Source organism: Ambystoma mexicanum, chromosome 2p, assembly GCF_040938575.1.
Source record: "Ambystoma mexicanum isolate Mex_15411 chromosome 2p, UKY_AmexF1_1, whole genome shotgun sequence".
Lineage (NCBI taxonomy): Eukaryota > Metazoa > Chordata > Amphibia > Caudata > Ambystomatidae > Ambystoma > Ambystoma mexicanum.
In genome coordinates, this window is record NC_090923.1 from 312,308,637 (window position 1) to 312,334,266 (window position 25,630).

General features: G+C 43.1%; 1 protein-coding gene across 5 annotated transcripts in view; it reads left to right on the plus strand.

Moving 5' to 3' along the window:
* The window catches only part of CACNA1D (calcium voltage-gated channel subunit alpha1 D), a 2,225,258-nt gene that overhangs the window by 492,330 nt on the left and 1,707,298 nt on the right, over positions 1–25,630 (plus strand). For all 5 annotated transcript variants that reach the window (XM_069643624.1, XM_069643621.1, XM_069643623.1 and 2 more), the window contains exon 2: positions 23,819–24,137. In XM_069643624.1, coding sequence (XP_069499725.1) covers positions 23,819–24,137 — 319 coding nt within the window. The remainder of the gene's footprint in view (positions 1–23,818; positions 24,138–25,630) is intronic.

A 25,630-nucleotide genomic window follows, 5' to 3' on the forward strand; every position in this document is an offset into this window, starting at 1 on the left:
CCTTGGGGTTTCTGTAGCTTTACTCTGTATACCCTTGTTCCAAATTGCCTCCGGGAGAACATGCGCATTAAAAATTCTCATAACATAACATATTGTATTCACAGCAAATACGGAAGTGCCTCCTGGGCTTTGAAATGATTTGGGGATAGGAGGGTGACCTTTTACAAAAAGTTAAGAGGCACTCTACTTAGAATCAACTTGGATAACTAGTCTGTGCTGGTTGAAAGTGCCTACTTAAGAAACATATCATTCTGGTCCCACACACAAGGACAGTCCAGCACCAAACTTCTAGGCAATTCTCCTCTGAACAAGATTGCCAATATAAACCATTTGTAGTGTATTCGTGTGTTAAGCAGGGTTGTGTTATTGCCTCCACACTCTTCAGCTTGTATATGAATCAGAATCAGATTGCTAAAGAGATTGAACAATGTCAAATGGATGACCCTATGTTACGAGGGAAGAAAATCAGAATCCTCCATTAGGTAGTTGATACAGTTTTGATCAGTAAAACGAGAGTGGATGTCCAGAAGGTGTTAAACCTGTTTGACCCAATATAAGCAAGGATAGGCCTTGAAATTAATATAACCAATACTAAGGCTATGCTTTGGTCAAAGAGACGTGGGAAGCCCTTTCCCCCAATTTGCCTAAGGTCAGGCACGCTCAAAAGAGTTGAATTATTTTGACTATCTGGGGGATTGTTTTGACGAAAGAACTCTATGGGGGAGCAGGTTGAAAAGTCTTCACTTAACTATACAAGGCAGGAGGGGCAGTGCAAAGCTTTGTGCACTATTATGGTGGAAATGTAGTACCTCAAGCATTGGAAGTCCTGAGAATATGTCTACTTAGTACGGCCAAGAGATTGGGGTCACTCTGATCTCGGTAGGATGGAGCAGAGTGAAATGGCCATACTGAAGAATTTCCTTTCTCTACCAAAAAGTGCACCTTCCCTTCCTCTAAGACTGGAGCTGGGGTTAGATGGCCTCGTCTTTAGATGTTAAGTTACACCCCTTATTGTATTATTTCAAGCTTTTGTACATCACCAGCCCTTGGAACTTATAAAAAAACTCTCTTTGAAGTGCATAAAGAGGTTAGAGCTCTCCCTTGGGTTAATTATGTGCACAATTTAAGTGAGAAACTTGGTCTTCCTTCTATGTTCACCCCTGAACCCTGGGAATATGTGGTAACGTAAGATTGTAGCAAACAGAGGTACAAAGGTCAGTATTATAAGGCTAACAATTTAGACATCCACCTGGTAGGTATAAAAGAAAATTACATCAAGCTAAAATGCTCATTCGGTTTAGAAAAATATTTATCTTGTATTGATAAGGTAGCTAGAACACTGTTTTTAAAGATAAGGTTAGGGATACTTCCACTGGCAGCAGTGGTGAGCTCCTTGGGCAGAGGTGATTTGCCTACATGTAGGATCTGTGGAAAAGGAGCGGAAGATCTTACTCACTTCTTGTGTATATGTCTCCAGTACAGGAACTTGCGCTATAAGTGGCTTGTCCCAACCTATAAAAAGTAGAACCTGACAAGTACTAAAGGGGGCTTTGGAAAAATGTTTGTGCACCAAACATAGTGCAGAGATCCAGACTCAATCGAATTTTTACAAAAATGCTTGGCATCTGAGAAAGAAACTTACACTGTAAAAGGTTTGTCTGATCTGCACTCTTAGAAAGATTGTTCTATTGCCTTTAATTTGGTGTATTTTAATTGTTACCGTTTTGTTTGTTTTGTGATGTTTGTGCTTTTGTGGCATTAGTGCCGAAATAAAGAAAATGACGTCTACTACTAGTTGCCTAGAGTCAGTTGCACCTCAGTTACAATGCCCATCGTGTGTCAGGGGTTCCTGGTTTTATTCCTGTTCAGAAGAGATTGCCTGGTATTTATTTCCGTGCTGGGCTACCCTCGTGAGCAGGACCAAACTGTTATGCATATAGATATTCTCCTCTGTGAAAGGTACTGAGATAAAGCGTGCCTGAGATTCTTCTATGTGGGCCACTGCCCATAGAGCACCCTACATTAGCTTCGTTTTCTCTTGGGTAAGAGTTTCTCACTTTGTGTATGTTAATGTTATTTCTATGGTTTAAGAATGACTGGGTTTGCATCTTTAAATTGGAAGTGCTGCGTATTTCTAGATCATGTAAAAGGCAGATTGCAGTTCTTCTGTATGGTCTATGGCAACTCAATTCGGAACCCCTTAACGGCAGTGTTTTTTTTAAATTTTATTTTTTTAAACTTATTGTACCAGGATTCTCAGGTGATTTTGGGCCACTTCGTCCTCAGGTACTTCCTCCATCCTGATATGTTGTGAAAAATCTGACAGGCAAATTAGCTCTTACAGTGAAGGACGTTAGAAGAGGTGCGTAGACCATTGTCCATCAGCATACAATTGAAATAAGGTGTCAGAATGGGGCACTGGCCGAAGTTGATCTGTTGGAACAGTGCCTAGAAAGTTACTTAGAGGTTATGTATGCACTGGGGCGATGAGCTGTCCCCCGACAACTTGTGTAAAGGTACTGTGCACACAAACAATATTTAAACCTTGAAAGTTTTCTTTGGTACGAGTGAAAAGTCTCATGTACTGAAAATACCCACCCTAACGTAATTTAGAACTACCTAAATTATCCAGAAGCTCAAACAGAAGCAGTGAGTTATATTGCAGAATTGAGAAATGCACGAGGTAGCAATCTGGGGTGTCCTTCCACTGTACATTAACACTTTGTTTACCGTGCTGGAGGCCCAGCCAGGTGCAGCACAAAATATAATAGATTTGGATGTGGACAGTGGCACTTCCTGGCGGTGGGGTGGAACACTTATTTCTTCCCCACTTTAGGACCTATATATCTTAAGGCCAAAATGACAATATTTTTATCTGACCTATATTTTTTCTCCCAATGGCACTGAAAGGGCTAATACATCAAGTTGCTGTCCTACCTGAGATCTAGTGCGAATAATGCTGGTTTGAAAGGAAGATGCTGTGTTGTCCTTAAATGAAGACATCTCGGTAGATGCTGTTATAAGATTAATAACGTCGTTAATAGCCCTAAGAAAAGAAGGAGGTTATTTGGGTTGTAGGCAGAGAGTCCCTCCATTAAACCAGTAGAAACTCATTCTATTTGAATCGTTTCCCTACAGGTAGGTATACATAACTAAGTGATGTGACTTCTGGCAAGTAGGTCCAATAACAAAAGAAGCTGACTCAGCGAAAATCTCCTTCTGATCGAAAGCAAAATATTGAAAAGGTGGAAGACAGCATTAGGGGCATGTGTGATTCTGAACTTTTTAAGTTGTTGTTCCGCAAAGAGCTCCATCCTTCCACACAATTTCAGTGCTCGCCACTTCTATGGGACATGGACGCTCTGCGTGTGCGGCATAAAAGGACAATTCTGTGAATGATTCGTAAAGTTCCACAGATTCAACTCCACTAATCTGCATGCTTATCTTACTTTTATGGGACCGGGTTTCTTATATACACTGTTAGAATTTCAGGTGACAGGCCCCTTAACCTCGAACCCCACTCACACCACACTTCATTATTCCCCTGCAACCTCTGTTTGGTTTTGGTAGGTTTTTGTTCTCATTAACGAATGCTATTTTCGCGATCATGTGTTCTAAACCTTCTGCTTGCTAATTTATTGTCTTTAAACCGGCATGATTCCATAGTGGATTGGTGTAGCTCTACTGTTCACCGGCTGTGAGCCCGCTTTATTAAACGGCCAGGCATTGCAGTGATGTGCTTTGTTACAGTTGCCAAGTACGCCATGCCAACTCTACCCACAGGTCCTTTGCTACATAAAGGGAACTTGCATGTAAAAGAAGGGCCAAGCCCTCAGCCCAGGTGCTGAAGTGCCTGCTTCATGCAAGTAGGTATGTGTGGAGAACTTGGTGTCTGCTGACTTCCGAAGGAACTCCGCCATCCCATCATGTGAGTGCAGGGAGCACATTTCATGTAAAAAGCCTTAAAGGACCTGTAACCTGAATTCCTTGTTTTACATCTTCCTCCCTAATTTGGGAATGCAAACCTAATCCGACAAGCAGAAAAGAAGGTTGGGAAAATAGCTCTGCCTGAATTGGGCTTTCACTTTGCTGGGTCCTGTCATGCACCTGGAATCAGGTGATTGGCTCTTGCTTAATGGATTTTTCTTTTGCACACCCATACTAATTTTGGACAAACCACCAAATAAGGGGTTGAGAGAGAATGTGGATTTGAAGTTCGGGTGGATGTTGGGTACAATTCAGTCCCTTATCCAATTATCCACATGTACCTCATCATCCCTGTACCTCTTCGAGAGAAAAGAGGAGGAGTAGAGAAGCACTGTGGACTGCAAGCTGAATGCATGCTATGATGGGTGTATGCAGGAACTAGTCAGTGAAGAAGAGCCAAGCAGCATATAGAGGCGACCGTTGTGCAGGCCATTATCACTGCAGCACCACTCTGATCGAGAGCTGGGGGCTCAGACAGCTACTAAAGGGCTATCTCTTTTATGCAGACACTGCTGTGTGCCTAGACTGTTGACACGGCTCACTGCTGTGTACCCATGCCCAACTCATCTTTGGCTATCTGGATGGGGTCCATCCAATTCTGCAAAGGTTACTGAGCCTCATTATGACTCCGGGGGTAGCTGTGCTGGTAAAACCGGCACGGCTGCCACCAGAGTCATTTTTTTTCCGGCGCCTGGGAATGGGCAATTACCGGGGCATTACATCCCCGGCGGACCCGGTAATTGCCCATATCCGGGCGCTGGAAAAAAATGCCCCCCATTCCCATTGAGCCCATATGGGGATGGGGAGGCCGGATGCACCGGCACCATTCGTGAATCATGCGGGTGCATCCGACATGGTCTGCTCGCGGGTGCTGGTCCGCACGCCAGGCACCCGCGAGCATAACTCGTTGTTTTCCGGCCCAGTAACAACAGTACCGGCAAGCTTACTGGTACCGTTGTAACCAGACTGGCAACCTTATAACGAGGCCCACTGTCTGTTGCCCTGAAATACTGGTTTAGTCTCCCCACTACCTTATGGCCAACGCTCTTTTATACGCCTACCTCTTACCCCCTAACTCCTCCAATTGTTAGATGCTGGGAACATCACCTTTCATACAGCCTTTCTTCCAACAGTCCTTTAAAGCTTCTACTTTCTGTGTGGGCCCTTCACCTTGTGGACCCAAGTCTGAAGTCAGTTCTTTGGAAATCTCGGACGTGAAGTCCACCCTCATTTCTTTTTGTTATCCTTGCACTGCATGCTTATGGAGAGAGAAGGGCTCTGACGAACCTGGACTACTCCCTGATCTAGTTTGGTCTATGCTATTATGCACTCAATTCTTCTGTGGGTCCAGTTGCTTCCTTCCTTTGTTAGCCATGATCTATACTGTTTCATGAAGATTTTTGGGCTTTCTTCTGTGCCTGCTTTTTTCATCATTCCATTCTCTCATCGCCACGATGTCCTCATTGGGGAAATGAGAGCTCTTTGCAAATCCTAATTAAATCTGTTTTTTCCATGCTGTTGTGGCCCAGGGAGGGGTGGGGAGGGGGCCCTCTGCTCATCCGCCTCCAACTCTGAGGCTTCTTCAGGCCGAGAGTGGGGGGGGGTAGTTCTCTGTCCTCTGCTTGGGCCTCCCGATGGAACAGCCGCTCCCTGCCTCTCTCAAACTTGAGCAGGATCACCTAAGGTTCCCAAAGTAACTCCAAGGAAGGCATGGTATCAAACAGTGAAAACAGACATAAGTGATCACAGTTCAAGGGTGTTTATTGAAATATAAGGATGGGAGCGAGCTACGGCCTTCAAAAAATGACATAGTCCCAGGGGAATCTGTCAAAATAAAAGGGCCTATACTAATAAAACTATTGCCAATCCTTACTTGTAAATACAAGTGCTGTGGGATAACAATGTATGCAACAGAAAAGTGTTCAATAAAAATATGTCTGGATGGTTGAGAAGTTGGCTCCCTTTCCCCATGTTTGCCACATGGGGCAAGGTGGCATGTGCGAGCTTCACACACACTCTGGCTTCTTGGACACAAGGTAACATTTCAACACATAGGCAACATGGCCTTTCACCAAACCTCTCTCCTAATGACAGTCTCTTATTGCAGATGGCCTGATGTAACAAAAAAAACACAAACGTTCCTTTCCTTTGTCGGGGTTTTCACATTCACAACAGGTTTCCCTTCTTCGTCTCTGACCACAGGCCCCGCTCGTTTGGGATCAGACCACTTTTCCACAATGTTTACAATTGGTCTCCCTCGTTCAGACTTGGACCACGGATCACCCTTGGTTGGGCTCAGTTCCCTTGATATCAGAATCGAAGACTTGCTTAAATCGTCGCGTGACCACTTCGATTCACTTCACACAATTGTTCTCATCCATCTTCTACTTTCGTTTCTCTTGGCAAGATACCTTACAGAGACTTTTGATTGAGCAACCACGCATTGCCAGACCACTCTGTCAACGCTATCCTATCTTTCTTTCTCAAGTTCAACCATTCATCAGCAGTTCAGCTTTACTTGCATCTTTCATCACACACATTTAACAATGTTTGTTCCAGCGCTCGTTATACAATATTGCTGCATGCACCCTTGACTTCAACACAGACCGGTCTTGCATCAGTCTCCCCAACTCACCGACTGTGCTGATCTCTTTGTTGCTACTTTATTCTTGGAGTCATGGACGATACCCAGCGTCTGCTGCTCCTCCACGCCTTGGTCAGTTACGCGGGAGGGCCTTCGAATGCTTCGACACACTATGAAGGTTTCTTCAGTGTGGTGTCCCGGCCTTAAGCTTTTTCCCTTGAAGGATTCTTGAAAGTAACAGCGTCTTACCACAAAGGTCAAGCGTGATGCCCTTCTTACGAACCCTCCTTGGTTTGCAGTCTTTCTCCCCTCTTTCATCTGCCGACTCGAAACTGCTGTACCTTTGTGTGCTTTGCCTCGCTCATAGTGTTCTCTGGTGCTCCACCTTTTATTCGTGTGGGGAAGTTTTATGGCAGTCAGGCGTGAGTGATTGTTAGAGATTGCCTGACCTTGCCTGACCATAGTAGTGGGACATGTCAGGTACACGGCTCTGGTGTGAGTACGTTTTCTCCCACAGCGGGCTGTCAGTGTGAAAGTGTTCATGCAGGAAAGGGGAGAGAAGTAGAGTTTCCATATATCCTACCAAGTAGAATGGGGTAAAGATGTTACAGGGAAGAGAGGGCTATCTCGAACTCGCCATCAGGTGTCCCTCTCCCAGAAAACCCCTCACCAAGGTGATCCTCCCGCACTGGTCCACCCCAGGGTCTGGATCCAAAGGTGATGGCTGTCCCCTGGCCACATGAGCGAGAGATCTGCAGGGACTAGCGGGGGAGGCACCTTCTGGTTTCTCACACAACTCAAGACCTTCCTTTTCGCTTCTGCTTTCTCTCTCCCTTGCTGATTTCCCAATCTGCTGTGCATACTGGTTACCTGGCCACCCACTGAAGGTACAAGACCAAGACTCCTGCACGACTGGTTGCCCCTACACTGTCTCCGGTTCTCCCAACCCCTTAAGGTACTGTATCTGCAGTCCTTCAGTCTCCTGACTCTCTGCACTTATAAGCCCCCTCCCGGCTGCACTTACTAGTTACTTTTCACTCTCCCTTTGCCCTCTCACCCTCCCTGACACTTCTCCCCGCAGCACTTGCGCGTACTGAATGACACAAGGCCTAGCAATATCGTTGTTTTGTCCCCCTTCTGTCCTCCCTTCCTTGTCTTCCCACTCCTAGAAACACTTGTGTACAGGCGCGTTATAAATTACTTACTATATCATATTTATGCATACATAGTTAACTGTGTAGTAAATGTTAAGTAGTGTGGTGTATATCTATATGCATAGTAGAAATGTTAAGTAGGGGGAAGGTAGATTGAGGAAATGTATTTAGCAGAAATGTTAAGTTGGATTTGTTCAGTAGGTGTAGAATACTAGGAATAAATTAAAGGAAGTAGAGGGGAGGTACCCTGATGTGAGGTAAGGAGGAGGAAGTGGCAGTCTGCCTAAGGCCACCTAAGGACGCGGTCCACACATGCAGGCCGTCCTCTGGCTTCATGTTGTAATGGGTGGGGCCAGGAATTAGGTTGGGTATCTATTTCTTCAGACTCATCCATTGGGTAACGGAAGGGTGGGCTGAAAGATCAGATCCCTATATAGATGGAACTCACACTAGGGGAACTGTAGGAAAAGAATAAGGGATTAGAAATCCTTAACTATGAATTGAGAGTATTTTTATTGTAAGGATGCAGAAGTAGGGCTCGGACACAATGGTGGCATGTTTCTGGGTATACACATTTATTAAATAATAAAGGGTTGAAAAAATGCCTCCCTATCCCTAAAGCCAAGATGGGGTTCCCTACCTCAAAGAAAAACTAGTGTAATTGTCAGCAAGTTCAAAAATAAGAGGTCTGTCACTGCCATGTCCAAAAACCCGCTTCTGCCCCAACACTAAAAATCTAAAGTAACTGTTCAAAGATGATCTCTTCTTACTGTAACGTGTTCTCAACCAACAGAAAAGTTCCCATTCTTTCTAGTTCTACAAAGTGATGAAATACGCAATGTTCATGAATGCAGGATTCCAATGCTATGGTTGTGCTCCTTTCACCTATAATTCTTCTCAGTTTACTTCCTTTTGAGCTCTTCGCCTGCTTTATCCTCTTAGGCAAATGTCACTGGTCAATTCACAAGGATATGTTGCTTAGCTTCACAATTCTTTATCTTTTCAAATTGATACAGGTTGTTATAAAATGTAGGATTCTTTTTTTCCGAATTCCGGGGTCCTCGACCATTTAAATCTCTCTAATGGGTGTGGGTCCCAGGCTCCTCGATATAGCTTGGTTCACTCTCCTGCCAAGCTAGTGTCCTTTCGTGGACTCGCTCTCTTTCATCGTGGGTCCCAGACCCTCTTACTCTTCTATTAGGCATTTGCCTATCACATGAGTGCAGAGTCGCAGACTCGCATTTTGTTATCATATACTTTTGGTTCACTCGCCTGCCAAACATATGGTTTTCTTCTCTTGGGGTTTCTCAGGGTCCCCAACCTTTTCTACTTTTGTTTTCCAAATGGGTGCGGGTCCCATACTCTCAATGTCCCTTTGGGGTCCCAGGCCCTCCTTCTCCAGTGTTTGTATTCACCCGCTTGCTTCACGGACCTCCAATGCCTCCTCGAAAACTTGTATACCTATTTCCTGCTTGTCGGTAGGTACCAGCGTTTCTCCAGTTCTATATGAAAAGACCCAATTTTAAAGGTCTCAAGAGAAATAAACCGATTTGCAATGCCAGATTTTCTTTTGATCGTAAAAACAGCATTCTAAAGGTCTTTTTCACCTGAGACCTTTAAAATGCGTTTTTTTTTTTTTAACATATTCTGGTGGTTTCACCCCTGACCCACCAGACCACATTGTTCCTTCCCGCCCCCACCCTCGCCCGTTGGATTTCAGCCCCGACCCCCTACCCCCACCCAAACCAAAACACATACATATACTCAACACACATGCACCCACACACTTACCCGTTCTCCTTGTCCTGCGCTTCCGGGTCCTGACATACCTGTCGGCCCCTGCACGTACTCGTGTACGGCAGGGGCATGACAGTTTAATTTAGAAAGACCGTTTAGTTCGGTCAGGGAGCGATCTTTCTAAATCGATCTTTTGGTGAAAAGATAATTTTGAAACAACAATCTTTTCACTTAGAACGGGTTCTCCAGCATCAGAGTTGTTCCTCAATGCTCTGGTAGCTCTCTGGTGAATGGCATGGTGTGCAGCGGTTCCGCAGGTGTCTCTCTTTCCGGCTGCGCGTCCTGCCTGAGTCTAGGGTGCTCTGATGTACATTTCAGTAGCAACAATTTCTCTTGCAGACCCAAATGTTGAATCTAAAGGAGCTGCCATATGTTATTCCAAGTGCTACCCAGCCAGTGTCCACAGAAGGCGCACCCAGAAGCTTTTGCATGACCCCTCTGTGTACCTATTAAAGATGTTTATTATACTTTCGGCAGAAGCTTGCAGTGTGCTACTTGTATCATGCCTATGATTCCTAATGCTATTTTTGAACCTTACAAAGGAGAATTCTGAAATAAACCACATTAAAATAATTCAGTTTTATGGATCGGGAATGAGAAGAAAGTCAGCCATAACAGATTAGTTCTGCATTATAGCACTCATTTGTTGTATAACATATGTAGGATTCCTGGGCGGCACTCATTTCGGAAGCATGGCGCTTCGCTGAGCTAGATGGTAATTCTGATCAACAGTTAGACTGTTTCTCATGCACTTTTTCTGGCAGTTTCACCTAGTGGTCCGCCGACCCATCCAGCAACATTTTATCTTCGTGTTGGAATGGGTTTCTGTTTTTCCCATTATACTCCCCAGTCCCAATAGGGCTTAGTAGCCTCTCTGGTTATAGTTCCCTAAACATTCCAAACTTCCGGCATCCTCAATTTTATTGGGACCTGTGGGAATCCCATGTAATATCTACCCACTTTGAGACCATCGTAGGATGTGGGCAAAATCCAACCACTTCTCTAACTCAAAGCAGGCAGTGCAGGGCATATGTGTGGCCGCATTATCATGTAGCATGTCCACATGCTTATGGCACTGTAGGTCCCTCTCCTTCCTGCAGTATCGAGCAAAGGTCCTCACTTGCAGGGACTCATCCACTGGCATTATCCTCCCTGAGACACCACCTTGTTTACTTCATGGGTAGTTTGGACCGCCTATATACTCAATATTTACCGCCATCCGGTGTCGGAATGATGTATTCAATGTGTAGCTTCGGCTTTTGGGGGTGGGGGCTTGAGTTTGTCAAGTGGCCACACTGAAAACTTGAGCATGTATAATTATTCTGGACAATTAGCTGGACTCATTTCCCGCTTTCGTGGTCTAACAGACTTCGGCAGACAGGCGTCCCTTCAATTGACTTTGCGCAGCCTTCACACCATGCCGTTTACCTCCTTTATCGTCAGCCTTGGCTGATTTCTACAGTCCTACCTTCCTGCAATTCATTGACTTCTGACTCTGACTTAGGCTATGCCGCCTTTGCATTTTTACCTGCTGTAGCTTCCAACCTTATGCTCTCTCGTTATCCGCTTGCAAATTCAAACTTTGTCTCATCACTCTCATCCCATGATCCCTGTTTTCATCCTATAACTTGCCCTCCTACTTTCCATTCCAACGTGCATTATAGTAATACGTACCTGCACTATCCCCTATCCCCCCTTCTCCCCTGCTTTCCGGTTATAGCAGTTACGCGCTCCGAATGGCCCCGGGCCTAGTAGGAACATGTTTCCGTTTGTTCTTCCCACCCTTGTTCCCCTGCATTTTTGTCCAGTGCCTTCTTGTTGTAGCACTTGCACACTCTGAATATCTCAAGGCCTAGTAGGAAGATTTCGATTGGTTTTGTATTCACTCTTGCCCCCACCCTCTTTGCCTTGATGCACTTTGAAACACCACGTGATGTATAAGCACATTACAAATAACCAACCAATAAATAAATAAACCCAAACAGTCCCTCCAACTTGGACCGCGTTCAGGTTCTCCTCACTTTGCGGCTTCTTTCCCTTTGGCTTTCCTCCACCCACCCTACTCACAGCTCCCACAAATCCCCCTCAGGGGATAGCTCTCTCTCTCTGGCTCCCAGCTGTGTTCCTTCTGAACTCCTGTGCTGGCTGGCTGCTTTCTTTCGGGCAAATGACATCTCGTGAGGCGCCAGACCTCTCACTCTGCTTCTCCCGAGTGAACCTCAGGCTCTCAATGATCTTCACAGTACTCACTTTCAACTCTGATGCAAGATACTTAGTTTTCTCTTGTATTTTACGTTTTCAAAGTGTATTAAAGTAACTGACCTAACAGAGTACATCTGCTTTTCCTAGAGGGGGAGGGTTTGGTATTTGAGAGGGGGTTGGATGTATTAAGGCAGGAGAATACCATGTTCCCTGAGAATAGTCGTCCCCAGTCCTATAGGGGGCTTCCCTCCCCATGTGATCCTCTCTCAGTGGACCACCTTCCCAGGCCCCATTGGAACTGTCTCCCCCCTAGGGAAGAAGGGACGACATCCTTATATTCATCACATTTTAAGTAAAGAGGGCTCTCTGTTGGGATCCCTAGAAAATCCACCTGTCTGTGTCCAGTTAATAAGGTAGGTACTTGGGGTGTATTATCTCTCCTGTTCACAGCAATATTAGCAATATTATTTTAAAGGTGCAGCACACCTCCCTATCCAGCTGACCTTGGGGCTGGAGTGGTGGTTCCCATTAGGACTGTCCCTGGCCTGGGGCAGGGAGAGTGCTGTCGCTGACCCAGGCTGATACCGGAAAACAAGGGCTGCACTGTTCTTGTGTAATATGCTTGTCTGGCTGTCCAGCTAGATTTTCATAACCCCACGTATTTGAAGCGATACCAAGATGATCCTGAGGTCCTTTCTTTAGCAACATTTTCCATGGTTTGTTTACTACATTGTTCAAGCAGATTGAGATGCAAACTACATGTTGCTTTTATATATATTTGTACTGTGCTTTAAGGACATACTTTCTTTTCACATAGAATTTGGGAAACTTCTTTTTCTATGCATGTAGATCAAGAAACAATAAAGACAGTGGGGGTCATTACGAGGTAGGCGGTAAGGGGTTAATGGTGCCGGTAAAGGTGTCGGAGCCGTCAACCCCTTACCGCCTCATTACGAGTTCTGCTCGCGGGACCCACTAAGGCCACCTGGTAAAACCTTAGCGGGTCCCACGAGCAGACCAGGGTGCTAACAACGGGCCCGTTGTTAGCACCCTCCCCATTCCCATTGAGCCCTCCAAGTTCGGAATGGCCCGGTAACTCCCCATTCAAGGAACCCGAACCCGGTACCTGGTAAGGGGGTAGCCATACCGCTAATAGCGGCATGGTTACCTCCTACCTCGTAATGACCCCCAGTATAGGCATCGAGGTACTTTAATCTTTTTAAAGAAATGAAAGTGAACCAAATGTCTAGATGCCACATAGCAATGTCTAAACACCCTCTCCATACCACCCTCATTCTGGTCTTTGGTGGAAGCAGTGAAAATGAATGCATCCATCCTTGTGCGGTTAACACACTCATTTGACATGTGAATTCTCACCAGCGAGTAAAGTTTTTGTATTCGTGCAGACGATCGGCTTTCTGTTCGAGATGATTCCAACACATTTTGCCTGACATTTTCTACCAGCTGAAAAACAGCAGGTGCAATCTGTTGGAATAACATAGCTGCCATTTCTGCAATGCTGACAGTCATTGCTGATCTGTCATGCTCATATATGCACCAGGGAAAACCCATGTGATTTACTGCATTTCAATCCTGGCTGCTCGGCATTGAGTATGGCATGCTTGTATTGTGTGGTGAGGTCCACTGCTTGATCCTTCAAGTGTGTGTGTGGATTAACACAGGGCATGGGGTGTCACTACCCACTAGATGATGCAGGGCCCGGTGGGTGGTATTGGGAGAATCCCCTGGTTATCACCACAGCACACTGGACAGGGGATTGCCACATTGTGCCCTTGTGGTCTGCTGTTGCATTAACATGGTGTGTAGAAGATTTAGCTACACCCGGTAATGACCAGACCAGAATATCCAGTGTCTAGGGCTGCTTTAACAGAAACCCCACTATAAAACAAATGTAAGGCATAGATGTATGTTTGTGACAAACACAAAGACATAGATGGGGTGATGCAGAAGACTTACACGGTAGGCCGCAGCAGCTCGGATCACTCGGTGCAAGGCCCACTGAGCTTTCACGCATGCTTGAAGAATGTAAAGATAGCAGACACGCCCTTCACAGTCTTTTATCCGCAGCAGGCACAACCATGTAGGAGCAGCCCATCACACTGAAGAGTCTCTAATGAGTCTCAGATGCAAACCCTTACAAAGGGCGCAGTGCTGAGGGAGTGATGAGGCACCTATAAATCTCAGTAGAGGAGGAGGGCGTTTGTAAAAGGTGAAAGAGATATTTTGGCGGCAGCTCAAGAGATTATAGGCTAAAAGGCAGAGATATGCTGGTGGTGTGAAGAGGAGTAGAGGAGAAGGTATGGAAATGATGACCTGATGTGGAGGTAGTAAAAAGTAGCACTGGGGAGGTAATGAAAGGTGACGCTGAGATTACGTTGGGTGCTGAGGAGAAGGTGAGGAAAGCAGGAGCTAAGGGCGCAATGGTAATAGGGGGAGCAGTAGGAGGCAGTAAAGGGAAGGTTTGAAGGGAAGATGGTGACTCAGCGTTCCAAGGAGGAGAATGGCAGATCTGAGTAGAGGGTAAACGTAAGAGCTGCAGAGGTGAAAGGAGGAGCCGATAGGAGATTGGAGGCGAGAAGAGGACAGAGCAGGACACATGCACCATTTACCCCTAGTGTGTGAGTGAGGTGGGAGGAGAAATGACCATGTGGCAGAGCATCAAGGAGATGTTAATACATTTGACGAATGGTGCAGTGTCTAAAGAGGGATTGGCCAAATGACTCTTAGCAGATGTCGAAATGATGAGAAGAGTAAGGTTGTGCTGAATGTCGGGAGGTCCAGGAACATTGAACACGAATGTGCTCATGACCCTAGGGGGCAGCCTACTGAATCTCAGTTAGCTTCCCTTCTGGCAGGAAGCAGGGATGCACCAGAACAACGCCATCGTCCTAGCAGTGTCCTGTCACTTGATCAGAACCCTGGACTGTGCTGGTTCATGTTAACAGAGACCATGACACCTCAAAGAGCAACTGCAGCAAAAATGCGGGCAGACTGAAATGAAGACCTGGATCAAAGCATGAAGCGCAACCTAATACCCACCCTCGGAGCTTGTGGTGTAACACTGGGCAAAGACTGGATAGACTTAAGAGGACATTTTGTTTGATGGACGTTTTAGGAGACATGTTTCTTTAAAAGAGGTTATTAAGAGACCTATGTCCTTCCTTTTTTGGAGAACTGTTTAAGAAGCCTTTTCATTAAGAGGCATTTTGACCCTTTCAATCCTCTATGGAAAGCCAAAACAGCCATGCTGAGATCAGCCAACCTGAATCCCTTCAAATTCAGGGATAGGGCAGTTTTAGGTTGTTTTGCAGAACTTTGTGTTATCATTCCTTTTCTATGTTTTTGGCCCACTCATGTAAAAAAACACGAAATAAAGAAAACCAGCAGACATCCTAGTGTTCTGGTTTTGAAACCAGATCACTGGGATGTCTTTTAGTTATCTTTAAAGTGTGTTGTTTACATAGGTGGGCCAAATACAGAGACATTGAATGGTAACACAATGTTCTGCATAACAACCAAAAACTGCTCTATCCCCTGACAGCAACAGATTCAGGTTGGCTCATCTATAGTAGACAAAAATGGATGGGGGTCCCCTATACTATAGACCAGGGGAGCAAATTGCATATGAAACCAGAAGGGAGAGGTCACATGGAGAAGTACATACATTATTTAAGTTCTCATAGATAAGAATAGATGTGGAGAGAGGAGAGGCTCAGTCAGATAACCAGTTATAACTTCAAATTTTATTATTCATCAAAAAGCATTCTAAAAATACATAATACATAATACATTCACATAATAACCTTAAAAATCATTTGGTGCAATACTATTGCAAAATAGTTGTATCAAAGATATTGAGAGAATTTGTAAATAACCTATCTATTGCTAATTGAAATCATGCATGGCCATCTCTATATTAATACATTTAATTGAATGATGGAGATGCTATTGCAAAAAGTGCTGTAGGCAAAAAAGTGCTATGTGCCAAAGTGCTAAATGCCTACTGTAGATACAGAATGGTATAGTATCATAAACATTACAGTTTTGGCAAGAAGATTATGTCTAGTTCAATCAATCGAACTGATAGTCGCCTTCATCAGGGCGCACTGTTGAGTACAAATAACATTAGAGGCATACTGGTACAGAAATGTATACATAGTTTGTAAATAGCCCAGTAGGCCCATAGGTGAACCGTTGAAATGTTCCAAACTTGATTGTAGGTCTCAATTCTGATAGGAGCATCAACCCATAGAAAAAACATTTAAAATTCAACAAATGTAGTGAAATGAGAGGAAAAAGAAATAAAATACATAATTAGAATAAAAACACTGACTGAACCTCAAATCAACACATCTAAACAAAAATCAAATAGTGGGGTTATCAATGTAAAACATAACATGTTCACCTAGATTAGTCCACACATGGCGCAGAAAACCATTGTTTTGTTGACGCAGTCCAACAAGAAAAAAGGATGAAAACCAATTTACATCTGAGGAGACAAAAAAGTGGAGTTGGAGATATAACTAAATTATCTCAAACTTCAACACAAAGGCACAGCAAATACTAGCCCAAGGAATATACAAAGCTAAGCTTCCACATTAATACTAACCTCTGGTTTAGAAATGTTTCCGAGCTTGGAATACAAATGGTGGGCTGAGGTTAGATTGAACTGATTTATGTCCAAATTGTAAGAGCACTTCAGTGGAAATAAGTAGAAAAACTGCCCTTTTATTGAGGTGGCCTAATAAAAGGAGACAAAAATGTAAATCCAATGAAAAGCACTGGGAGTTACAAGAGCGTGGCTAACTGGGCATCACAAAGTAAGATTAACATAGAATCATCAAAAACTAGAGTGTGATTAATTCTATGGAATGTCATGTGACCAAAGATCGTTATAAATAGTGATGGCTAAGCCAAGTTCAGGCTAGATAAATTCAAAGAACCACACTGCTGCCAAAGTATGCCGCATCAAAGCATAATCCTTTGATGTTATGCCTTTGTGGGCTGAAGAATATATAATTCGGGTAATACCAAAGATCAGATAAGGCTAAGTTTCCCTTCGCTAAATATGTTGCAATTCACATGGGAGTGGTACTCAGCGGGTAGATCTCATGCAGAGGAAAGCCCCCCTCTGGGATTAGTGACGACCTGTGGAGAGCATGGTATCCCCATAGCCTACCTAACTAACACACCTGCATACCCCCCTCCACCAACACTTTCACTAGTGTTCCTATATGTTTCTGTCATGCCACCAATATAGGACGTACTGGGACAAGGGAGAGTGTGGACTCCTCAGGAGCATGTATCCCTTAAGTACTAAGTACTGAAACGAGGGAGAGACCAATTGACTCACTGGAAGACCTAAAGAACAATACTAGGAGTACTAGGATGAAGAAGCAGTGTGGAAGCATAGAACGCAATCATGAGAACCTGAATGAAAATTCTAGTTCCCGAAAGCTAATTGGGGAGAGCTGAAGCAGTTAACCAGGAAAGGGACAGAGGCCATCCCTGGAGGAACCGCAAGCGCGGGAACGCTTCGCTCAGCAGAAAACTCAAGCAGTTGCAAGAGAGCTTTCTGGGCAGGTGGAGAGGCTCTTACCTAGTGCAACGTGGAAGGACCATCCAGCGAAGCAGACATCCTGACCAGCCAAGCAGAACGACTGCACGTTTAAAGGAAGGTGCACATGCTGATAATCTGCAAGTGCTGCTGAGACGCTGCAGCACGCTGGAAGAGCGGTGAAGCCGGAAGCAGAGGCGGAGAAGCCCAGTATTGATGAACTGAGATGGTAGAGACCCTAAAGGTACAAGTGTTACCAGGGTGGTTGGAAGGGGTACCAGAAAGCACAAGCAGATACTGGAGCTACGGGTTTGGGGCCTATGGGGCGCCTCAGGGGTACAAGCTAAGACCCCTATTGAAAAGGAACTGCAACACCAAGGGGAAGAGAATCCCTCGGGTCTGGGACCTGCATCCATCTATGAAGAGTAACCTAAATCCGTTTCATACAATGAATAAATCGCAGTACAGAATAGTGAACCAAGACTGCTGCGCCCAGGCAGGAGGAACATACAGGTCTGGGACACGCATCCATAAGATTGGGAACTCAGGTTAAATAAATAACTTTTGAAGTGCAATGCAAGCCAGGGTCTGGGACGTATTCCTCCCTGAAGATTGTGTATGAACTGTGAAATGTGAAAGTCTGAGAAGGGCTTGGAGGAAGGGATTCATTTCGCCCAGCTCTTGTGAACTGGAAAGCAACGAGACCTCAGGAGAAGGAGCTACTACCTCCTGTCTTCCCAGAAGATTGGCTATCGTGAAACCTGTCAGAAGAAGGCCTGCAGAAGGGAGTCATTCCCTGGGCTCTGACAACATTGAGAACCTTTTCCAGGAACTCAATAGTGAAGTACAACAATGTTCAAGAAGGAATAATGTTTAAGTTGGGCCTTTCTCTTTTGCATTGGAACTGAACCCTTAAGACGTTACAAGCTGGAACTTTGTTGCATCAGAAAGGATTTGAGACCTGGAGAAGGGAGCCATTCTCACAGGTGAAATTCCCCCCTACAATTGGAACTGTGGCTCATCATCCAGAAGACGGGAGTCATTCTTCTGGACCAAGAAGACCCACTACCCTTTTTCTTATTAGTTATAAGGGATAGAAGTAGGCATTTTGACACGACTTTGGACTCTTTTTATTTACTTGGACATTCTGACCGTCTCATTTGTTCTTTATTAGAGACCAGCAAACCCCTTTTAGAATTGGGGAGGGTTAGGGTTCCTCTTTATTTTGTCCTGAATACAAGTATTTGCCAATCCCCATACCTCTATCGTGTCCGAGTCGTAATTTTGCACCCAAACAATACACTGACATTTGTTACATTGTATTTTCAGCCCCGAGTGGTGTCGGTTCAATCTTTTGTGGCTCAGCTGGTGTGAATGTCATTCTGAAGTGGTCGGAATGTCTGTGGTGGCAAAGAAAAGTGGATTCATGATGGAGCACTGATAAGATTATAGTAGAGAAGCATGGTACCTCCAGGTGGCCACTCTTGCAAATATACATTGGTCTTTTCTATTTAAGTGTGTTAATAGTTTGTCTAATGTCTGGCAGAACTGTTATGTTTAAAGCATATTGGTTTGTTTCATGGCAACTTATAATAATGGGGTGGGGTAGTAATATAAGGATAGCTTAAATAGCGGTTTATCACTGTTGTTAATTTTATGCCAGTTATGTTAGTATATTTACTTGGATTAGAGCAACGATTTTAAACACTCAGATAGGACCAGTTTAAGAAGCAAATCAAAATTCTGTTGGCTCCCTTTTACGAATTTTCAGGAGGCATGCCCCATTTCTCTATTGCATCACTATTGCCAGTGAATAACAACATTTGCAGAGCACTGCTAGTTGTGAAGATTAAGGTGCACGAATAAGGCTATTTATTGGAAGGAACCTTCATCACCCACATTTTCCAATAGAGCCAGGGCCCCTCTTCCAAAATGTTTTTGGCATTGATGATGTCTTGATATGCCAACTCTAATACCTATCCTTAGGATAGTCTGGGGTATCTTTGATATATTGGCAGAAGGAAAAACATTGTATTCAACAACCTAGTGTATATTTACAAAGTAAGCTACATCGACTATTTTTATAGGAGAATAGAATTGTGCCAGATCACTACACTACCACAACCTTCTACCACAATGACCACCAGTAGTTTTATATCCTTCATCAATTCACTTAACACATTTTAATAACTACATTTGGAGAAATCATCCCTGAAAATGTTTATTGCCATTTACTGAGTAATTACTAGGATTTGGATATGCATACACACATTACTCTACAGTTCCTAAGCACTCCTGTATTTCACATCACAGATTAACTACTAGTCACTATTAAGAGGAAACCTAGAAGTTAAACAGTTAAGATTTTGGACTTTTGTTTGCAGGGATAGAAATAGCAAAAATGTACATCAAAATACAATAGGAAATCAAAGTTATGAGCAGGTGCCTAAAGCAGATCCTGGGTATCGGGCATCAGCCAGTAAGCAGTAGCTACCTCCATGCATCAAGGAGCTAGTACACAGCCTGTCTAACTTGCATGTGTCATGTATATTCTAAATGTATGTCCATTCTAATTGACTCCCTAATGTTTTTAATATCTTCAAATATGTCGTAATAGTTCTTCAAAAACACATTCCTAAACACCCTGGGTTATTGTCACTTAAGTATGTTTGTATACCACCAGTTGGCCTGTGGAGTGCAAAGTAGCTCTTGGTAGCTGTTGGTATCAATCAAACCAGGCTCTGGTAGGCTAGAAGCAGGAGGAAAATAGTTTCTAGCTCCAAGTCATTTCAATCCCTGGTTTAGAGTTCACAGGTTGTTTGTGAAATATGTCGGCCTCAGAATGTCAATTGAAGGGTATACCATAGTTTCGTCAACATAAATTACAAAGCGGTAAGTTCATTTGTGGTCTTTCATCCATCCGGGAGAGAACATAGATGTGTATGGGGGGGCAGCAGAGGAGGAGGAAGGTATTGGGGATGAAAACAAACTACCTCAAAATAACTTAACACTTTGCAGTTAAATGCAATTCAAAATGTATACATGCATACAATCTATACAAAATGTATACAATTTCAGTTCCCTGACCCAACCTGGAACAATGTTTTCGGTTGTATTGAATAAATATAAGACCCACCCCTTCCAATTCACAAAGGAGTCCCTGTGTGCAGTTCACAGAATACAAGGATTCCTGGGATTGACTTTCACCCTATTTTTCCTCTTTTCTTGCTCTCAATTTCGAATTTATTTTACATAACTATGGCCTGCACAGAACATATGTCATCAATGATTCACCTCACCTTAGGCCATGGTATGGGGCCCTTAAAACCATAGCCTAATGGTTACTATATCTGTGTGATAGTGCTTAGTGTAGCATAAGTGATATTTTAAAAGTACCATGTCAGGGCAGGGAAACGTCCCTTTTTTTCAGCACACTCATAACAAAAAATGTAATTTTTATAAATTCAATCTCCCTCACCCTTGAATACAATGACATCACCCTATTAAAACACAATAGCCTATTCTCGTTCCCATAATATTATTTTGCTAACCCCTCACTCTATGTTCAGGAATTACATGTTTTCCTTGCACAATAAAGTCTCAATAAACTTTTAATATAATGGAAAGCACTGTTGCATTTCACATAAAATATTAGGCTTTTTCTATTTGGAAAGGGAGCCCCCTATTGACAATCACCAACCCAGTTCCCTCACACCGCAGGTCTTAATCAGGGCAATAATTCAAGGGGACTTAACTAATTATATTTGGTGGGTTGTCCTGCTCACCTTGAATTAATCTTTCATTGCATGCATACAGAGATAAACCCTTGCATGTTCTCAGTCTTCTCCGATAACGGGTCCCTCTTGGACCTTTCTCTGAAGTCAGGACTACCTCATATTAGGTTGGTTTCAAGCCCACATGAATGAGGCCCTATTCTCCCAATAATATCCAGGTTCTGAATTAACCTAATGGGGGACAGGTGTTCCCCTTCCCTACAGTCCCTCCCAGTGTCAGAATCATTTGTTCTGGGCTCCTTCTGTTTTTAAAGTCTCCATTATTCCAATGTTTATCTCAGAATTATGTTACAGTATGCTATTAGCCAACTTCTTTCATTTGCCTACCTTATAGTTAGGTCGTTCTGATTGAAAACACCACCAATCTTTCATTGGTTCATAACAATTTCTATATTTTTAAAATGAGCAGAAGGGAGGGGTAATCTCACTCCACTTATATTTTCTGACAGCAGGAGGCCAAATCAAAGAAACCAAGACCTTCAGGATCAATGCTTCAAGACATGCGCGGAGAAATGCAGCATACATTTGTGGCATATTCGGCCATAATTAAATGAACTATTATACAAAAATTGTAGACAAGTCGAATATGGTGTCAAAACGAAGTGTAGTCTTTAATCTACAAAACACAATTATTTCAGGTTCCTACGTCTTACAATTGTGAAGTTATATTCATTTTGGATTCTACATTTTTTGCCAATAATGCCATAGATGTTTGTTAACAGGTACAGCTATGTCCTCTGAAGGACGTTGCATGCTGGTTCCATAACTCAAGCAAACAGACGTTTATGAGGGGTTCTGGAGAAGATTGATGTGACAGGGCTCGTTTGTTCTCTGCATTAGCAGTAGTAGGGTAAAGTTTACTGGACCCTGCAAGGTTCACAGTCTATTTCTAATATGGTGTTATGAACCCATTCCTTGGGCTACACCGCGCGGGTTGGGGCAGGTAACAGGCAGCACAATTTATTGGCCTGAGTGAAGCAAGAGTGGTTAACAAGGGATGCAGGACCTTACCCATTCCCCTTCAGCCCCCCCGGTGTAGACCGTAAAACTGGTTAATAACTCGATTAGCATCCTGGATTACCAAAGCGGTAACCAGGGGTGCTAAAACGTATTTTCATTCATTGAGCGTGATGTCAGGCGTGTCCCGTTCAATGAATGAAAATACTTTGCCAAGATGGCTGCCATGGTTGTAGAAGGCAGCCTGCAGGTTCTGTGGAATGGGTGCTGATATCGGAGGTTTCAGTCTGAAATCCGCAGAACCCGATTGGCTGCACCTCCCACTCCCTAGGTGCTAATGGGAAAGGTGTTGTTGAATACTTGAATTAAATAGTCCTGGTTCAAACTACCAGATAAGAATCTTCTGGTGGAACATGGTTCTTCCTTAGTTGTAAATCATTTACATTTTGTTATTATTCTATTCTTCCCCAGAGTGTTTTCCAAAGGTTGGGGGTGCCCTGAGGTGAAACCCTGGTCAACTCAATTCAGTACCATGGACGAGAGAAATAAATACCCAGTTTTTCAACTTGTTTGCCTTATGTAATATATTAGTTTGAATCATTTGAATGTGTCATTGTGGATTTATACAATATTGTGGCAATTGCTAGAGAAATAAAATGTTAAATTAGAGAAATCTTTTGAATTTTGGGAAATGCATAGTTGTATTTTGTTCTTGGTACAGCTTTGGAAAACCTGGTAGCATGCTTGGAAATCCTGGTATCTTTCATTTCTTCAAAATGAATGTTTTTGTGGATGGGCTTTGTTCCTTTGTTGGTAATTACATTTCAGACATCTGGGCCTCAGTAGTTTTCGGGGAAAGTGTATATATGTATTCTAAATGAGATGGTCTTACAGTGGATGCATTGGATGTCTTGGATAAGATGCAGTTCATTATAATGTTTGAATCAAATGTGTCGCACATGAAGAAACATTGAAACATTTTCCGCACCTTTCACTGTATTCCCACATATACTTACTTTGCCTTTTGGATTATCTCCATAGTGCACTCTTTCCTTCAAACGCATGCCCCAAAAACATATACTTGTTTCTTAACACATAGCCACACACACCAACTTTTCTCACCTCCTGCCTTCTACTACAGAAAATAGCAGCATATGTGTAAAGTCAAGAAGACAAACACCATCTAGCTGAGTAATAATTATCTGTTTAACGTATTTGAAGGCAAAGATCAGTATTGCATTATGATTCTTATTATGTTTTATAGTATGATTATCTTCCCAAAATAAAGTATTGACTAACTTTCACCATGCTATGCTGTTTTGAAGAAATTGTAATCAGCCTAGCTAATCTTCAGTGACCATGTGGAATTGCATTGTTACCTAAATTCCTTATTTTATGGCATTGCAAACTCTTCCACTGGCCCAAATAATGAAGCTCTTTGTATTTTGCAGATGATGATTTGCCACCCCCTATGTATATTTGTCCCAAATTAACCCAATTATTTTTTTAAAATTTTAAGCATTGCATGAATCTTGTTAGATCTGCTGAAGTGAGGACATTAGATTTAAATTATCCCCTTTTATGTTTTTCTAGATGAAATTAAGTGTTACTGCATTGTTTGTACCTACTACTTATCATTTTGTTCTCTTTTTGGATAGCTTGTCAAATTAATCTACATCCAATATGAAGTTGTCCTGTCTATTTTCCCTTTTATCTATTGTAGTCTTTAATACTAATGCTTGTATTCATACTCTTTTTTTTTCAGAGGCAAACTATGCAAATAGCACTAGAATTCCTTGTGCTGGTAACGGACTACCAATTCCATCGGCCAACCCAATACCATCCAAGCAAACTGTCCTTTCTTGGCAAGCTGCGATTGATGCTGCTAGACAAGCCAAGGCTGCTCAAGCAATGAGCACTGAAGAAGCGCAACCTGCAGGATCTCTGTCTCAAAAGAAGCGTCTACAGTATGCAAAGAGCAAAAAACAGGGAAGTTCTTCAAACAACAGACCACCCCGCGCCCTTTACTGCTTGACTCTCAATAACCCCATCCGAAGAGCCTGCATTAGTATAGTGGAATGGAAGTATCCTTTAAATTATAATTATTTCTATTATAACATTAAATACATTATTATAGCCCTTGGTTGATGGGAGTGACACAGTGACCTAAAGCACCACTCCAAAGAGTTAGTGTGTAACATATTTAAACAATGTTTAGCTGCATATTTATATGTTGATCAAACAGGCTGATGCGTCATCCTTGAAACGTATATTAATGGTAACATTTTATTGGGCAATAATGGAAGATGGAACATGATTCACATTTCACTTATGTTCACATTAGTATTGTTTTCTATTACCTTTGTCCTCAGAAAAATTATTTCTCATGTCATCTGTCATTTCTAACATGTAGAACCATGGCATAATTGTTGACAAATGTTAATTTTTGTTTGGTAGTTTAGATATTTCTAAAAGCTCAAGTCAAATACTATCGGTCACAAAGGCTGCGACAGTATAACACATGCTTCCTCGTGAATTGTGTCCCGCATATCTTTTGTCCTCCATAGTTTTTCATTTTGCATTCTCTCACCAATTTGTGCCTCCCTCTTTTTATACATCTTAATATTTTTGCTAGTCCATCTCAGAACCGGTCTCAATTTCTTCTCTACACCTATGTATTTCTTTGGTCAGAACCACCATTTTCTGGAAGGGCCCTTTAGCTTCCCTTTCCACAAACTAGATTACAAAATTCCGAATAAGGGTTTCGATGTTTATACATACTTGATTTCTTTTTCTATTTTTTATGTAGAAGTAGTTCAGGTTCAAATGTACACTTGATGAAACAAATAACATACCAAAAAAAAAACACTACACACTCCCCCACACATTAGTACAAAACCTGTATTCACCATAACTTAAGCCAATGAGTCAAACCTACTCGTGGCATGCACATGGAACCATCCAAGTACCACCAGCTTACAATAGCAAATATGTACCTCTGTCTAAATATGAACTGAAGAACTATTCTGCCTACGGGCTCCATGTAACTGGTTTAAGCGCCCTGATGCCTGAAGGTTTGTGTGCGCTATACAAATGTAAAAATAAATACGTAGGTGGCGACTACAGTTGATCATGTGCTCCATCTCCTTGGGTCACCACTGCTTGTTGTTTGCATACACAGATATCAGAAAGAGGCTAGTGACACTTGACTACTATTATGAGAGCTGCTCTCCCCAACGTTCCTTAGCTCTGCCCAAAAGCCTTTGGCTATTGATCTTCTTATTCCATGTACATGCAGTGACCCCTCTGCCCACCATGGATAGCTTATCTTCAAAAGAAAGGATAACAGCCTTGGTCTGGGAATGGTCAGGACTTTAACAGCAGTCAATCAATGGCTACAGGTGAGTTATGTTTCTTAAGCTAATCAGGGGGTAGACCCATCCATACATTTTTTTAAACCAGACATGGAGAATTAACAATGTACACATGGCTGTGCTGGAAGCCAGCAGATGCTTCTCCGTTAGGTTGGGGTCATTACCATTGTTATTTATTTGTCTTGGTTAAACATAACCTTTAC